The sequence below is a fragment of the Oncorhynchus tshawytscha genome, linkage group LG05 (genome assembly GCF_018296145.1).
Source record: "Oncorhynchus tshawytscha isolate Ot180627B linkage group LG05, Otsh_v2.0, whole genome shotgun sequence".
NCBI lineage: Eukaryota > Metazoa > Chordata > Actinopteri > Salmoniformes > Salmonidae > Oncorhynchus > Oncorhynchus tshawytscha.
The window spans coordinates 43,255,493-43,271,197 of NC_056433.1; the positions used below are offsets into that span (position 1 = coordinate 43,255,493).

The following is a 15,705-nucleotide window of genomic DNA, read 5'->3' on the forward strand; positions in this document are numbered from 1 at the left end:
GAGTCCACCTGTGGTAAATGCAATTGATTAGACATGATTTGAAAAGGCACACACCTGTCTATATAAGGTCCCACAGTTGACAGTGTATGTCAGAGCAAAAAACAAGCCATTAGGTCGAAGAAATTAGACCGGAGACCGGTTTGTGACCAGGCACAGATTTGGGGAAGGGTACCAAGAACCTGATGGTCACTCTGACAGAGCTCAAGAGTTCTTCTGTGGAGATGAGAGAATCTTCTAGATGGACAACCATCTCTGCAGCACTCCACCAATCAGGCCTTTATGGTAAAAGGCACTGACAGCCCGCTTGTAGTTTGCCAATTGGCACCTAAAGGACTCTCAGACCATGGAGAAACAAGATTCTCTGGTCTGATGAAACAAAGATTGAACTCTTTGGCCTGAATGCCAAGCATCACATCTGGAGGAAACTTGGCACCATCCCTATGGTGAAGCATGGTGATGGCAGCATCATTCTGTGTGGATGTTTTTCAGAAGCAGGGACTGGGAGACTAGTCAGGCTCGAGGGAAAGATGAACGGAGCAAAGTACAGAGAGATTCTAAAAGGAAAACCTGCTCCAGAGTGCTCAGGACCTCAGACTGGGCCGAAGGTTCACCTTCCAACAGGATAACGAACCTAAGAACACAGTCTAGACAATGCAGGAGTGGATTCAGGACAAGTCTCTGAATGTCCTTGACTGGCCCAGCCAGAGCCTGGACTTCAACCTGATCGAACATCTCTGGAGAGACCTGAAAATAGGCGTGCAGTGACACTCCCCATCTAACTTGACAGAGCTTGAGAGGCTCTGCAGAGAAGAATTGGAGAAACTCCCCAAATACAGGTGTGCCAAGCTTGTAGCGTCCTATGCATGAAGACTCAAGGCTGTAATCGCTGCTAAAGGCGCTTCAACTGAGTACTGAGTAGGGTGTGTGTAGATTGATGAGAAAAAAAGGGTTTAATCAATTTTAGAATAAGGCTGTAAAAAAATGTGGAAAAAGTCAAGGGGTCTGAATACTTTCCGAATGCACTGCAGTTACTTACAAGATTTGAAAAAACAATAATCATGTAATTATTGACTTACCAACTGTATACACTACTGTTGAATATATATTACTGTGTGTTGAGTTAGGATGCCCGATGACAGTCCTTTTTCTAGAACCATTTACCTTCTCAGGTGTGATGACCTAACTTGTCCTAACTTGAGGATGTTCGCATGCTAGATCTTCTATGATTAACTATGAATGCCCTTTTATTTTTATGCATGCATTGCGACTCATGAAGTGCTTTCTTTCCACCCTGCTTCTAAAAACAAAACATATGATGTTACATTGCAATATTTCTACAATGCACTTTTGATCAACTGCATTTATGAAGTAAACCTACAGGTAACTGCCAAAATAAAGGAAACACAAGTAAATGAGGGATACAAAGAATATTGAAAGCAGGTGCTTCCACACAGGTGGATCCTGCCTTAATTAAGCAACTAGCACCCAATCAAGCTTAGGGCTATGTATAAAAAAGCCCAGTTGCCCGTTATTTTGGCTACCATGGCTAGAAGAGATCTCAGTGACTTTGAGATCCCTCTTTCAACGGAGCATAGGGTGTTTAAAGGGTATGCGTGTGTGTCTGTCACCAGATCTCAACCTAAATAAACACTTATGGGAGATTCTTGAGCAGTGCCTGAGACAGCGTTTTCTTCCACCATCAACAAAACACCAAGTTATGGAATTTCTCATGGAAGAATGTGTCGCATCCCTCCAACAGAGTTCCAGAAATGTGTAGAATCTATGGCAATGCGCTTTAAAGCTGTTCTGGCGGCTCATGGTAGCCCAAAGCCCTATTAATTGGTGTTTCCTTTATTTTGGCAGGTACCTGTGGGTGTCTCTCTGTGTGTGTGTGTACATACATACATACATACATAACTATGCAAAAGTTTTAGGCGGTTGTGAAAAAATGCTGTAAAGTAAGAATGCTTTCAAAAATAGACATGTTAATATATTGTATTTATCAATTAACTAAATCTAAAGTGAGTGAACAGAAAAAAAAAAAAAATCTAAAAAAATCTAAATCAAATCCATATTTGGTGTGACCACCCTTTGCCTTCAAAACAACAAATTCTTGCAGGTATATTTGCGCAAAGTCAGGGATTCTGTAGGCATATACAGTGGCTTGCGTAAGTTTTCACCCCCCTTGGCATTTTTTCTATTTCGTTGCCTTGCAACCTGGAATTAAAATGGATTTTTGGGGGGTTTGTATCATTTGATATACACAACACGCCTACCACTTTGTAGATGCAAAATATTTTTTCTTGTGAAACAAACAAGAAATAAAACCATTCCAAGACATTTAAATGTTTCCCCTTTAATCCACTCGAGTGTTGTTTTAGCAGTATGCTTAGGGTCATTGTCCTGCTGGAAGGTGAACCTCCGCCCCAGTCTCAAATCTCTGGAAGACTGAAACAGGTTTCCCTCAAGAATTTCCCTGTATTTAGCGCCATCCATCATTCCTTCAAATCTGACCAGTTTCCCAGTCTCTGCCGATTAAAAATATCCCCACGGCATGATGCTGCCACCACCATGCTTCACTGTGGGGATGTGGTTCTCGGGTGATGAGAGGTGTTGGTTTGCGCCAGACAAAATGTTTTCTTTGATGGCCAAAAATCGCCATTTTAGTCTCATCTGACCAGAGTACCTTCTTCCATATGGTTGGAGAGTCTCCCACATGCCTTTTGGTGAACACCAAATGTGTTTGCTTATTTTCTATTTTAAGCAATGGCTTTTTCCTTGGCCACTTCCATAAAGCCCAGCTCTGTGGAGTGTACTGCTTTAAGTGGTCCCATGGACAGAAACTCCAGTCTCCGCTGTGGAGCTTTGCAGCTCCTTCAGGGTTATCTGTGTTGCCTCTCTGACTCTGGGGACTTTCAGAACCTGTGTGTGCATATACTGGGATCATGTGACACTTAAATAAAGTCCACCCGTGTGCAATCTAACTAACTATGTGACTTCTTAAAGTAATTGGTTGCAAGAATTGATGTTGTTTTGAAGGCAAACGGTGGTCACACCAAATATTGATTTGAGGTAGATTTTTCCTCTGTTCACTCACTTTACATTTTATTAATTGATAAATATAAACTATTAACATGTCTATTTTTGTATTTTTGAGTAGCATTCTTACTACAACATTTTTTCACTCCCGCCTAAAACCTTTGCACAGTACTGTGTGTGTGTGTATATATATATATAAATATATATACGTATCACTGTTCAAAAGTTTGAAGTCACTTAGAAATGTCATTTTTAAAGAAAAACTACACATTTTGTCCATTTAAGTATAGACATTGTTAATGTTGTAAATGAATTTTACCTCAAAACTGCAGTTTTTTAATGGAACATCTACATAGGCGTACAGAGGCCCATTTTTAGCAACCATCACTCCTGTGCTCCAATGGCACGTTGTGTTAGCTAATCCAAGTGTATCATTTTAAAAGGCTAATTGATCATTAGAAAACACTTTTTCAATTTTGTTAACTGTTGTGCTGATTAAAGCAATAAAACTGGTTGAGTACCTGGAGCATCAGCATTTGATTACATGCTCAAAATGGATAGAAACAAAGACCTTTCTTCTGAAACTCGTCAGTGTATTATTGTTCTGAGCAATAACGGCTATTCCATGTGAGAAATTGCCAAGAAACAAAAGAGATTGTGCAACGCTGTGTACGACTCCCTTCACATAACAGCGCAAACTAGCTCTAACCAGAATAGAAAGTGTGTGTGGCTCCGGTGCACAACTGAACAAGACGACAAGTACATTAGTGTCTAGTTTGAGAAACAGATGCCTCAAGTCCTCATCTGGCAGTTTCATTAAATAGTACCCACAAAACACCAGTCTCAAATGTCAACAGTGAAGAGGGGTCTCTGGGATGCTGGCCTTCTAGGCAGAGTTGCAAAAAAAAGCCATATCTCAGACTGGCCAATAAAAATAAAAGATTAAGATGGAAAAAAGAACACAGACACTGGACAGAGGAACTCTGCCTAGAAGGACAGTTTTATTGCTTCTTTAATGAGCACAAGTGTTTTCAGCTGTGCTAATATAATTGCAAAAGGGTTTTCTAATGATCAATTAGCCTATTAAAATGACAAACTTGGATTAGCTAACACAACGTGCCATTGGAACACAGGAGTGATGGTTGCTGGCCACTGTACACCTATGTAGATATTCCATAAAAAAATGAGTTGTTTCCAGCTACAATAGTCATTTACAACATTAACAATGTCTACACTGTATTTCTGATCAACTTGATGTTATTTTAATGGACAAATAATGTGCTTTTCTTTCAAAAACAAGGACATTTCTAAGTGACCCCAAACTTTGGAACGGTAGTGTGTGTATGTATGAATATATATATATATTATGTTTTTTTAAATTTAATTTATCAGTATATATTGTACACAAGATACAATAAACAAAACATAAGAGTAGCGAGCTCAAACTGAGAGCAGACATTTCCCACACCAACTGTTTTGCTAAAGGATTCAAACACTTTGGTGACAGACAGTTGTATTACCTTTAACTCACTCACGCGTGTGTATAATTGAACGACCACAAACCTCCCTGGTCAGTACAATAGCATAAGACAAAAAGTTTGTTATTGCTCTGTATCTTGTGTACGATACATTTGTCAATTATTGCCGTTTTGACCAACCCATTGTACCATGCTGGTTTACTATGGTTTATTTCTGTAGCCAACATACAAGTATGAATAGAACAAATAATATTTTGATGGACACAAATTACCTAAAAATGAAATAATGGAACACTTTACAGTGTATTTGCAATGCATACTACTCTACCGATATACAGTACCAGTCAAAAGTTGATACACCTACTCATTCAAGGGTTTTTCTCGATTTTTTAAAAACTATTTTCTACATTGTAGAATTAGTGTTGACATCAACTATAAAATAACACATGGAATCATGTAGTAACCAAAAGTGTTAAACAAATCAAAAAATATTTTAGATTCTTCAAAGTAGCCACCCTTTGCCTTGATGACAGCTTTGCACAATCTTGGCATTCTCTCTACCAGGTTCACCTGGAATGCTTTTCCAACCGTCTTGAAAATATAACATATGCTGAGCACTTGTTGGCTGTTTATTCTTCACTCTGCAGTCCAACTCATCCCAAACCATTCCAATTGGGTTGAGGTCGGGTGATTGTGGAGGCCAGGTCATCTGATGCAGCACTCCATCACTCTCCTTCTTGGTCAAATAGCCCTTACACAGCCTGGAGGTGTGTTGGGTCATTGTCCTGTTGAAAAACAAATGATAGTCCCACTAAGCACAAACCAGATGGGATGGCATATCTCTGCAGAATGCTGTGGTAGCCATTCTGGTTAAGTGTGCCTTGAATTCAAAATAAATCAGTTTCACCAGCATAGCACCCCCACGCGGGTGGCTACTTTGAAGAATCTAAAATTAAATATTTTGATTTGTTTAATACTTTTTTTGGTTACATGAGTCCATGTATGTTATTTCATAGTTTGTAGTCACTATTATTCTACAATGTAGAAAATAGTAAAAATAAAGAAACCCTGGAATGAGTAGGTGAGGCCAAACTTTTGACTGGTACTGTACTTAAACTAGTCAAGCATTAACACCTTTCAGACATACCGTATATGAACGTTCTTTTAAAATAAACTGTAATAGTCAAATTATGTATTTTGTTGTATATATTTTATCATTGTATGCCTACCAAGGTTTGTATTCCATTGTCTTTATGGGTACTTTATGCTGCAGCTCTCCCTTCCTACCACATAACTAAACAAAAAACAGTCTTCAATTAAAATGATACATTATGCTTGCCATTCTGTTTATCGAGTAAAGAACTAGAGACGCCATGAAATTGAAAACCATTGAGGAACCATGGCCAAGCCACACTAGTTCCTCAGTAACAATGCACTAATATACAGAAGTGTCAAATGTCAACAAAATGTGTAGTTTATTGAACTATGCAAACATACATTACCAAAGTCAACTTTAAATAATCCCTTCAGGGAAACTGTATGTAATAAACTACAGAATGGGAACAAACTTGTTTGCAAAAAAGGCAAAGAAAAATCAAGTAAAAACAGGTGAAGTATCATTGAACATTTAGTTAAATGAAATAAAAGAAAAATACATGTATTGTACAGACCAAATGTCAACTTTTAGTGCACATGCTCATAGTAGGAAGGCGTTTTGTGACAAAAGGTAAACCACTACCTTTCACAACCTCAAGAAATAGTGGTGGAGAGGAAGTGACAGAGGAAGAGAGAGCTGAGAGAAGACAACACAGACGTCCTCCATAGCGATCAATTCCACAGTAAATGGAGAGCAAGAAGGTGAGCGGGCACCCTGCCAGTCTAAAACAGCCAGAGTTGACCAGATGGGAGGAACCCCGGTAGAGGACAAAACGGTATAGAACTAGAATGCATAGAACACCCACCTCTCCTCAGCAATCAGACCGTTGTATAATAAATGTAACTACTACACTGACCCGTCAAGGACCAGTAATGACAATCTTAGAATGGGACAGAGGGATTCATTCTATTCTTATTGAATAATAAACAAGTGTGGAAGGGAGTTGGCAAAAACAATACTTGCAAAGAGACCATGAAGAATTGCATAGGTAACAGAAGCAATTTATCAAGTAGTGTCTGACAAGGATGGGAGATCTTCAGGGATCGATTTGAGAGGGGGAATTGTAATCTTCCCCAAAACAACTAAGGGCTCTAGTAAATCAAAACCATTATCTGGTTTCCCATTGTGGGTCTAAAAACATGATTCATCCTGCGCAGCAAGAAAGTATGTTTGAGTTTATATGCAGTTTTAGTCTCTGAAAACATTTGCATTGCGGAGTACATGAAACCAAAGGTGCATTATTGAAATGCAAGCACAATCATGTTCTTGACTCTTCCAGGAAACCTGCTTTGATGGAATACTACCCAGGTAAGTATTCAAAAGACAATAAAAAAAAAAGTAAAGGGTTTTTGATATGCGACATTGCAATCCACTACTCGATATGTAACAACCATACAATGAACTCTAGGCAACACTGCAGCTGGATTTTCTACTACAACCGGTTGATGAACCGTCTTTGATAGAGTGGCTGTATAGTGTTAGAATTTAGCATTAAAGTCAGGGGGGGTTGGTTGCAGTGAGCACAATAAGGAATACATTCAGCACAGCACCACGTCCTAAAGTACGAGAACACATTCTGAAACAAGTTGTAGGTCGTAACCTACAGTACGTGGTGTATGCTCAAGAGAAGAGATTCTGTCCCAGTGCATATTGCTATAATAATGAGGAAAACACAGATGGCTGTGTTCAAATGCATACATTCTACATTAAAAAGATGGCGGCAAATCGAATATTAAAATGCGGTATTACTCAGTGTTTGAGGACTACAATAATTGGCAAACATTTACCTCATGCATTGTCTGTCCTTCCACAAAATGTAATCATATTAGGCACGCAAACAAATGCCAAACCAATACTGCATGCATGCATACACTATGTGTAATCAACATGGTCTGAGGAACACTTTGAAAATAGAAAGGTGATATAACATTAGTCATTTTTTGGGTTACAACCACATTGTCACAGGCTTTTACCATATTGAAGAAAATAAAATATCAGTTTAGGGTATCTGTTTCAATTTATGCTCATGTTTCTATTTCTATGTGAAAAGGCAGGTATATAAAAAATTATGTCAAAGTGCTTTCAGATATTCAATACAAAAATGGCATTCTCCTGGCAACTGAAACTTGACTCCAATTGTCACTGTACAGAAAATAGTTTGCCCAGAAAAACCTGCAAATTAAAACCAGACAGATATGACTAACCTCATTACAGGACATCGGAACCTCCAATAAGGGTATTACTTATTCAGTATCCATAATAGTTAAGAGTGGTTTAAAAAAAAAAAAATCTCTATTCTGGCACTTGCCTATGCTGGCTATTTCTCTGCATTCAATGCCATCATTTTCTATCCTGCATCACATGTTAAGGGTTCCTGATATCCTTTTAATTCCCTATAGATGCAAAACATTCTCCAATATTCCATTCTGCATGGCACATGCAAAGCTCCCAGCAGCATTGCGTTTTCTTTTTATCGAGTTCTGCTTTCAGGACTAGCAGTGATTTGTGACCACTTTTGGACCATGCCCGACGTTTATAAAACGTACAACTTCAATAAAAATACTGGCACAGTAGCTTAAGGCATAGAAAATGTATAGTAAGATATATGCTGATACTAGAACTGTGGAGCACTCCGATAACTGAAATTGCACACATCCCTCTGTACCTACGCCGTAGACCAGGGGTGTCAAACTCATTCCATGGAGGGCCTAGTGTCTGTAGATTTTTGTTTTGTCTTTCAATTAAGACCTAGACAACCAGGTGAGGGGATGTCTTCACTAATTAATCAAGTACAAGGGAGGAGCAAAAATCCGCAGACACTTGGCCCTCCGTGGAATGAGTTTGACACTTGCCGCAGACAAATGACACGTTTCAATACACACAAGCACACAGGAATCACAGAGACATACAAAAAGCTAATTGCTTTCCCGCACTTTCCGGTTGCTCTTCGAGTGACATGGCTGAGTCGAGCGGTTCCTATCTTTTTTTGGCTGGTCTGGGGTGCGAGTGTTTCCATAATTTCCACTGTGGTCATCTTCCGGTCTTCTGGTTGTGAGGATGTGGTTCTCTAAGGTTGGAGGGTGGGGGGCGCTTGGTCTAGCTGCTAGACAGTCGACGGTAAAAGTAGATGTAGCCCAAGTCTTTTGGAGGCCTTTCTGACAAACACACTTTGTGGTCATTGAAGATCACCCATCTGACGTGGGGGGGATAACATGGGTAACACATTGTGTTAAAACCTCATCTATACATTTAGTTTCGTCTTGATTTGCAAATGCCACATTGTAGACCACTAACTACAAAATGATCTAAGTAGTCTCTTAGGAAAGTGTTTCCCAATCTGGTCGGTGAAGACAGCTACCCGATCAAAGATAATACTTGATTGACTCCAACACTAGCAAACCCAATTCAACTCGTCAACTATGATAAAGCCCTTGATTAGTCTAAATCAGGAGTGCTAGCGTTGGAATAGATCAAAAATGTGCAATGCAACGGCTGGTGGAAACAGTCTATATAATTCATTTTTTAATCCTTCATTGTGAAAGGAATCTAGCAGAGATAAATGTAGAGTATGTACATTGTGGCCGACTTACCTTCCTTCCTTTTTGATGTGGCATACATAATGACCAGACATCGTGGACGCTCCGATGTGGCTGATGAAAGCAAAAAGCTCGTAACCTGTAAAACAGGAAGTCAAACCAAATCGTTACACAAAACTACAACTCCCTTGTGAACAGAACAGATGCATTTTGCCTACAGTATACCCATGAGAACAAGCTAGTAAAACTATCTAATCCCCATCTGATCATATTCAACCAATGCAGGTTGTAGTTGGAGAGACTGTGGTCCATGATTTGCATTTCTGAGTTCAAAATCATATAGGCTGAGACCCTGAATAGAATGAGTCTCCTCAAACATGAAATCTTAAGCCAAACATGTGACGTAAAAACTGTGTGCTGCCAGAATGGAAGTGGAAAGAGAAGCCTTTCACAATTGGTGAAAGGATGGTTTTGTTTCAAATGTACCTGCAAACAGAAATTGTTGCATCATATGGGTGCAGCAAGCAGTGAGCTTTATATTCAAAGCAGCTAAATAACTTTTTACCCAGCTCCTGTACCACATTTGTATTTGTGTAATTCTTCTCCTTTTGTCATTTCTGTCTTTATCGTTTTGCCCATAATGGTTATGGTTAGGACTGGGGAGGGTGGAGCTGATCCTAGATCAGTGTCTCTAGAACATAATGGTTATGGTTAAGACTGGGGAGGGTGGAACTGACACTAGATCAGTCTTAGAGGTCAGAGGTCATGCAGAGTCACTCACGCCCGGGTCCATCTTTGATCTGGGGGCCTGAGGCGTCCTGGTCTGGGGACAGTGTGGAGTCGCTGTGCATGTTGGCATTGGAGAAGGCACTGTCGTTGGGCTCCGTGGTATCGGCCATGTCAGACAGGGCATTGCTAGTCTCCTCCTCCTCCTCCTCCCTTTCCGTGTGGGTGAAGATCCAGTCCAGCGCCCGCTCCAGGTTGTTGTTCTGAAACAACAAATGTTGGTGACACATCCTTTCACAGACCTATTTCAGTGGTTGATTACTGACAGTACTTTCTGGTACTGGTATTTTTTTTTACACTACTACCTGCTTGTTTCGATGAATCCAAAAGAACCAAAAAGTCATAGTTGGTAGGCTAAATTGTCATGTAATTACCATTATCAGTAGAATATGCTTCCTCTCTCCCCTAAGTCTTCTCCATTTCAGAGGTCTCAGAAGATGGACAATTGTGACTGGCATGCTTCAAGAGAATGTAACAGGATTGAGAACATCAAGAGAGCACATTGGGGGGAATAATCTGATTCTGTCTGCTTTTTCTGGCCATGCACAGGCAGGCAGTCAGTCAGACAGACAGACAGGCCAGTGAGGTTGAACACTTCCTGCGTGCTCACTGGGCTATTATTAAAAGACAATGGAGACCCTCTAATGTTTCACACTCCTACATAACACACGAGGACCCTGGGCTTTTTCATGAGAAGAAAATGGATGGCAAGGGGTGTTGGAGGTGTTAGGAATGGTAATACAAGGAAATCAGAGGGCTTGTTTTCAAAGAGAACGTGGGATCTATTTTATGCTGACAAGGGCAGGTGACTGATGAAAAAGAGAGAAAAAAAGGCACCATCTTAAAATAGCAGCCACTATAATGGAATTCAACGTTTATACAATTCATAACGGAATTGAATGAATTAGTGGTTTCATTCGAGGAACACACAAACAAATGCATAAAAATAACTGTGCTAAAATGACTGTGCGCGTGTGACACACAACGATCTGACTCATAGAACTGAAAAGCTGAACGAGCCTAGCTATGCACCATGTCGGGCTCGATGCTTGGACTATTTGTAAACAGCATGTAGAACAGGGATCTCAAGCAACCAAGGACATGAAGGAGTTATTAAAACTGCAATATATCAAGTAAACAAGCAGGCCAGCCAAGTTGTTAATAGCAGCCCAAATGTCTGACAGGGAAATAAATCATACTGGTTAAAAGTTTTGGGGGATATTAACCTACTTAAAACATGATAAGTCTCCCTTTCCATCTTCGCAAGGTTTTAGCTACAGAACAGGCTTTGGAAAGATGGTTTATTTTCCATATTCCACAACACAGTATATATACAGTGCCTTGCGAAAGTATTCGGCCCCCTTGAACTTTGCAACCTTTTGCCACATTTCAGGCTTCAAACATAAAGATATAAAACTGTATTTTTTTGTGAAGAATCAACAACAAGTGGGACACAATCATGAAGTGGAACGACATTTATTGGATATTTCAAACTTTTTTAACAAATCAAAAACTGAAAAATTGGGCGTGCAAAATTATTCAGCCCCTTTACTTTCAGTGCAGCAAACTCTCTCCAGAAGTTCAGTGAGGATCTCTGAATGATCCAATGTTGACCTAAATGACCAATTGATGATAAATACAATCCACCTGTGTGTAATCAAGTCTCCGTATAAATGCAACTGCACTGTGATAGTCTCAGAGGTCCGTTAAAAGCGCAGTGTGCATCATGAAGAACAAGGAACACACCAGGCCCGGGATACTGTTGTGAAGAAGTTTAAAGCCGGATTTGGATACAAAAAGATTTCCCAAGCTTTAAACATCCCAAGGAGCAAGCGATAATATTGAAATGGAAGGAGTATCAGACCACTGCAAATCTACCAAGACCTTGCCGTCCCTCTAAACTTTCAGCTCATACCAGGAGAAGACTGATCAGAGATGCAGCCAAGAGGCCCATGATCACTCTGGATGAACTGCAGATATCTACAGCTGAGGTGGGAGACTCTGTCCATAGGACAACAATCAGTCGTATATTGCACAAATCTGGCCTTTATGGAAGAGTGGCAAGAAGAAAGCCATTTCTTAAAGATATCCATAAAAAGTGTTGTTTAAAGTTTGCCACAAGCCACCTGGGAGACACACCAAACATGTGGAAGAAGGTGCTCTGGTCAGATGAAACCAAAATTGAACCTTTTGGCAACAATGCAAAATGTTATGTTTGGCGTAAAAGCAACACAGCTCATCACATTGAACACACCATCCCCACTGTCAAACATGGTTTGGGCCTGCTTTTCTTCAGCAGGGACAGGGAAGATGGTTAAAATTGATGGGAAGATGGATGGAGCCAAATACAGGACCATTCTGGAAGAAAACCTGATGGAGTCTGCAAAAGACCTGAGACTGGGACGGAGATTTGTCTTCCAACAAGACAATGATCCAAAACATAAAGCAAAATCTACAATGGAATGGTTCAAAAATAAACATATCCAGGTGAACTGAAAACTGCTGTTCACAAATGCTCTCCATCCAACCTCACTGAGCTCGAGCTGTTTTGCAAGGAGGAATGGGAAAAAATTTCAGTCTCTCGATGTGCAAAACTGATAGAGACATACCCCAAGCGACTTACAGCTGTAATCGCAGCAAAAGGTGGCGCTACAAAGTATTAACTTAAGGGGGCTGAATAATTTTGTTAAAAAAGTTTGAAATATCCAATAAATGTCGTTCCACTTCATGATTGTGTCCCACTTGTTGTTGATTCTTCACAAAAAAATACAGTTTTATATCTTTATGTTTGAAGCCTGAAATGTGGCAAAAGGTCACAAAGTTCAAGGGGGCCGAATACTTTCGCAAGGCACTGTATCTCTATGATAATTCAAATCTGAAAAAGTCAAATTAAAAACCACAAAAGCACTACTCCCTACTGAATGCTTCATAGACCAGGACAATATCATTTTTGTGTTGTTTCACCAGTGTGAGCAGCAGGAGAGAAAGAGAGCCACTGACCGTGGCTTTTAGGGCCTGGACGGTGTGGCGGCGGGGGAAGCCCATGGAGGTGAGGATGGCGATGCTCTCCTCTGGAGGATGGTTGTCCAGGGGGGTGGCAGCCAGGCCCGAGCCGGCCACGGAAGGGCCGGGCTCCATGAAGGTTGGCAGTGCCAGGGGCTCAGAAAAGTCTGGAAAAGAGGAAAGAAGGAGAAAGCTCTTCTATAAACATGGTACATAAAATCAGTAAATCACCCATTCAAACAAGGGTCAAATCAGGAAGAGCACAATTACACAAGGATGTGTTCCTAAGGCCTCATCAGCCTGGTTATTTTTGGGTTATCATAGTCCATAGTCACCTAATTAATATAGGTCATTGTTAGTACAAGTATGGCATGTTCAGCTTAAGAGAGCCCGTTTGTGTCGGTCTGCCTATTTGTCCTTGAATCTCTTGGCGAGCTGTAAAGGAGGGGCTTGCTCACTGGGTTGTGTTTGTGAGAGAGAAAAAAAGGCTCTTCATTAGTAAAGTTTCCAACAATACCACTCTGTATGCAGAAGTGACTATAATATTGTTTAAGAGAAACTTATAAATCCACTTAAAAAAATATAACAAACAGGGTACAGAAATTAAAAGGAGTAGTTCACAATTTTACAACTAGATTTTAGATGATTCCTTAACCTGAAGGTAGTCTATGGGCCAAGAGAATCTGTAATCGAGGTTTCCATTTTCTTTAAACAGACACTACAAACTTCAGCTAACTTTAGTCACCACAAGCTAACAATCAATGGAAGTGATGTAAGCATGTTTGAAAACAATCATGTTCAAATCACCTGAAATCAACTCCATATTTGGTTTGATGTTACTTAAAGGTGATTTGGCCATTTAAAAACAAAACATGTACACATGCCCCCATCACTTCCATTGATTGTTAGCTTGTGGTGACTAAAGTTAGCTCAAGTTTGTGGTGGCTGTTTAAGGAGAACTGAACCATGGACTACAGTTTCTCCTGGCCCATAGACTACTTTCAAGGTGAAGAATCATCTAACATCAAGCTGGAAAATAGTGAACTACTCCTTTAATACAGAGTTTATTAAACAACTGTAATAAAGCTGGATTTCAGGGAGGGTGAAAAAGAGACTGGCTGATGCCTCATGCATATTAAAAAGCTGATATGTGACTTCCTAACTGCACTTCCACACAAGCAATTAAGAATTTAGGAGGGACTAAAACAAAAACAGATGGCAGTTTTAAAATGTTACTATGGCAATACAACACCGTTCCTCCCTCGTTTTGACCTGATTGGGCCTTAATTGACACAGTTGTTACACACCTGTACAATTTGACTGTGTGTGCTAGTGTTAAACCACATTACAGTCAGGTCCACAATTATGAATAAAATAAACACTGACCTATTTTGTATGCAAAAAAGGGAGAAATGATATTATACTAATACAATTGCTCAGACAAAGAGATTTCACAAGTAATACTTCTTGATGCAATACAAGCTGGGAAAGTCCGGGAAAACTCCAAGGCTGGATGACATACTAGTTCAGGTATAGCAACCCTTTTTTTATGTACTCAGAGGACCGTTTTTAGCATGTTTTAACAACTCCTATAAAAATGGTAGATTATCAGATACTCAACCACAAGGTCTGATTTCCTTATTACTGAAACAGGACCCAAGTGGTAAATATAAGGATTCAGTCCATTGAAAAAAAATGTGATGCAAAATATTCTAGCTAAATACATAGTGCATTTAATTCAAAAATGTATTGTTGGATATTATTCATCCTACTGTAAGCAGAGAGTTTTTTTTTAACATGGACGATACATTGGAGATAATATAAGACAAGTACTGGAAACAAAACACTATGAAAAATCTGGAAAACCAAGCCTGGTATTCACTGCTGACTTTGAAAAGGCTTTTGATAAAGTACAACTGGAATTTATATATAACATTTACATTTTTGAGAATCTCCTTTAAAATTGGTTAAAGTTATGTATAATAACCCTACAGTAGGCGTAAAACTGGAAATGTCTGCTTCTCAGAAAGTATTAAACTGTCGAGAGGAGTAAAACAAGGTTGTCCACTATTGACATATCCATTTATTATGGCTATCGAAATGTTAGCTATTAAAATCAGATCCAACAATAATATCAAGGGGCTAGAACTCCAGGGCTTAAAAACAAAAGGTTTCATTGGGATTCATGTTTTCTTTTAAATCCACAATTTGGATCCCTCCACAGCCTCAGAGGACCTAGATCATTTTCCTAACCTCTCTGGATTACATATTGGATCACAAAAGAAATATATACAACTTCTACAAAAGTGATATTTTTAATCAGAACTGGTTCTCTAGCAGATTAGTAAGAATATTTATTTTTATTTTACCTTTATTTAACTAGGCAAGTCAGTTAAGAACACATTCTTATTTTCAATGACGGCCTAGGAACAGTGGGTTAACTGCCTGTTCAGGGGCAGAACGACAGATTTGTACCTTGTCAGCTCGGGGGTTTGAACTTGCAACCTTCCGGTTACTAGTCCAATGCTCTAACAACTAGGCTACCCTGCCGCCCAATATCTCACCCCATGTTCAAGAATGGCCTTTTTCCCTTTATTGAGATTATAACCTTCACTTTCGGTTATTATAAAATGAAATCTCCAAAATAAGCCATAGAATGTTGGTTGCAATTTCAGTTTAATCCACCAGAAAAGACAACAAATATTAC

The 15,705-nt window shown here is 39.6% G+C and overlaps 1 protein-coding gene across 3 annotated transcripts in view; it reads right to left on the bottom strand.

The window, feature by feature from the left end:
- Nucleotides 1–5,968: 5,968 nt before the first annotated feature.
- The window catches only part of LOC112250612 (ubiquitin carboxyl-terminal hydrolase 13), a 60,536-nt gene continuing 50,799 nt past the window's right edge, over nt 5,969–15,705 (bottom strand). For all 3 annotated transcript variants that reach the window (XM_024420906.2, XM_024420905.2, XM_024420904.2), the window contains exons 18-21: nt 12,996–13,165; nt 9,991–10,198; nt 9,264–9,348; nt 5,969–8,866 (exon numbers count right to left, since the gene is read on the bottom strand). In XM_024420906.2, the coding sequence (XP_024276674.2) occupies nt 8,770–8,866; nt 9,264–9,348; nt 9,991–10,198; nt 12,996–13,165 (560 nt within the window). In that variant the 3' untranslated portion in view covers nt 5,969–8,769. The remainder of the gene's footprint in view (nt 8,867–9,263; nt 9,349–9,990; nt 10,199–12,995; nt 13,166–15,705) is intronic.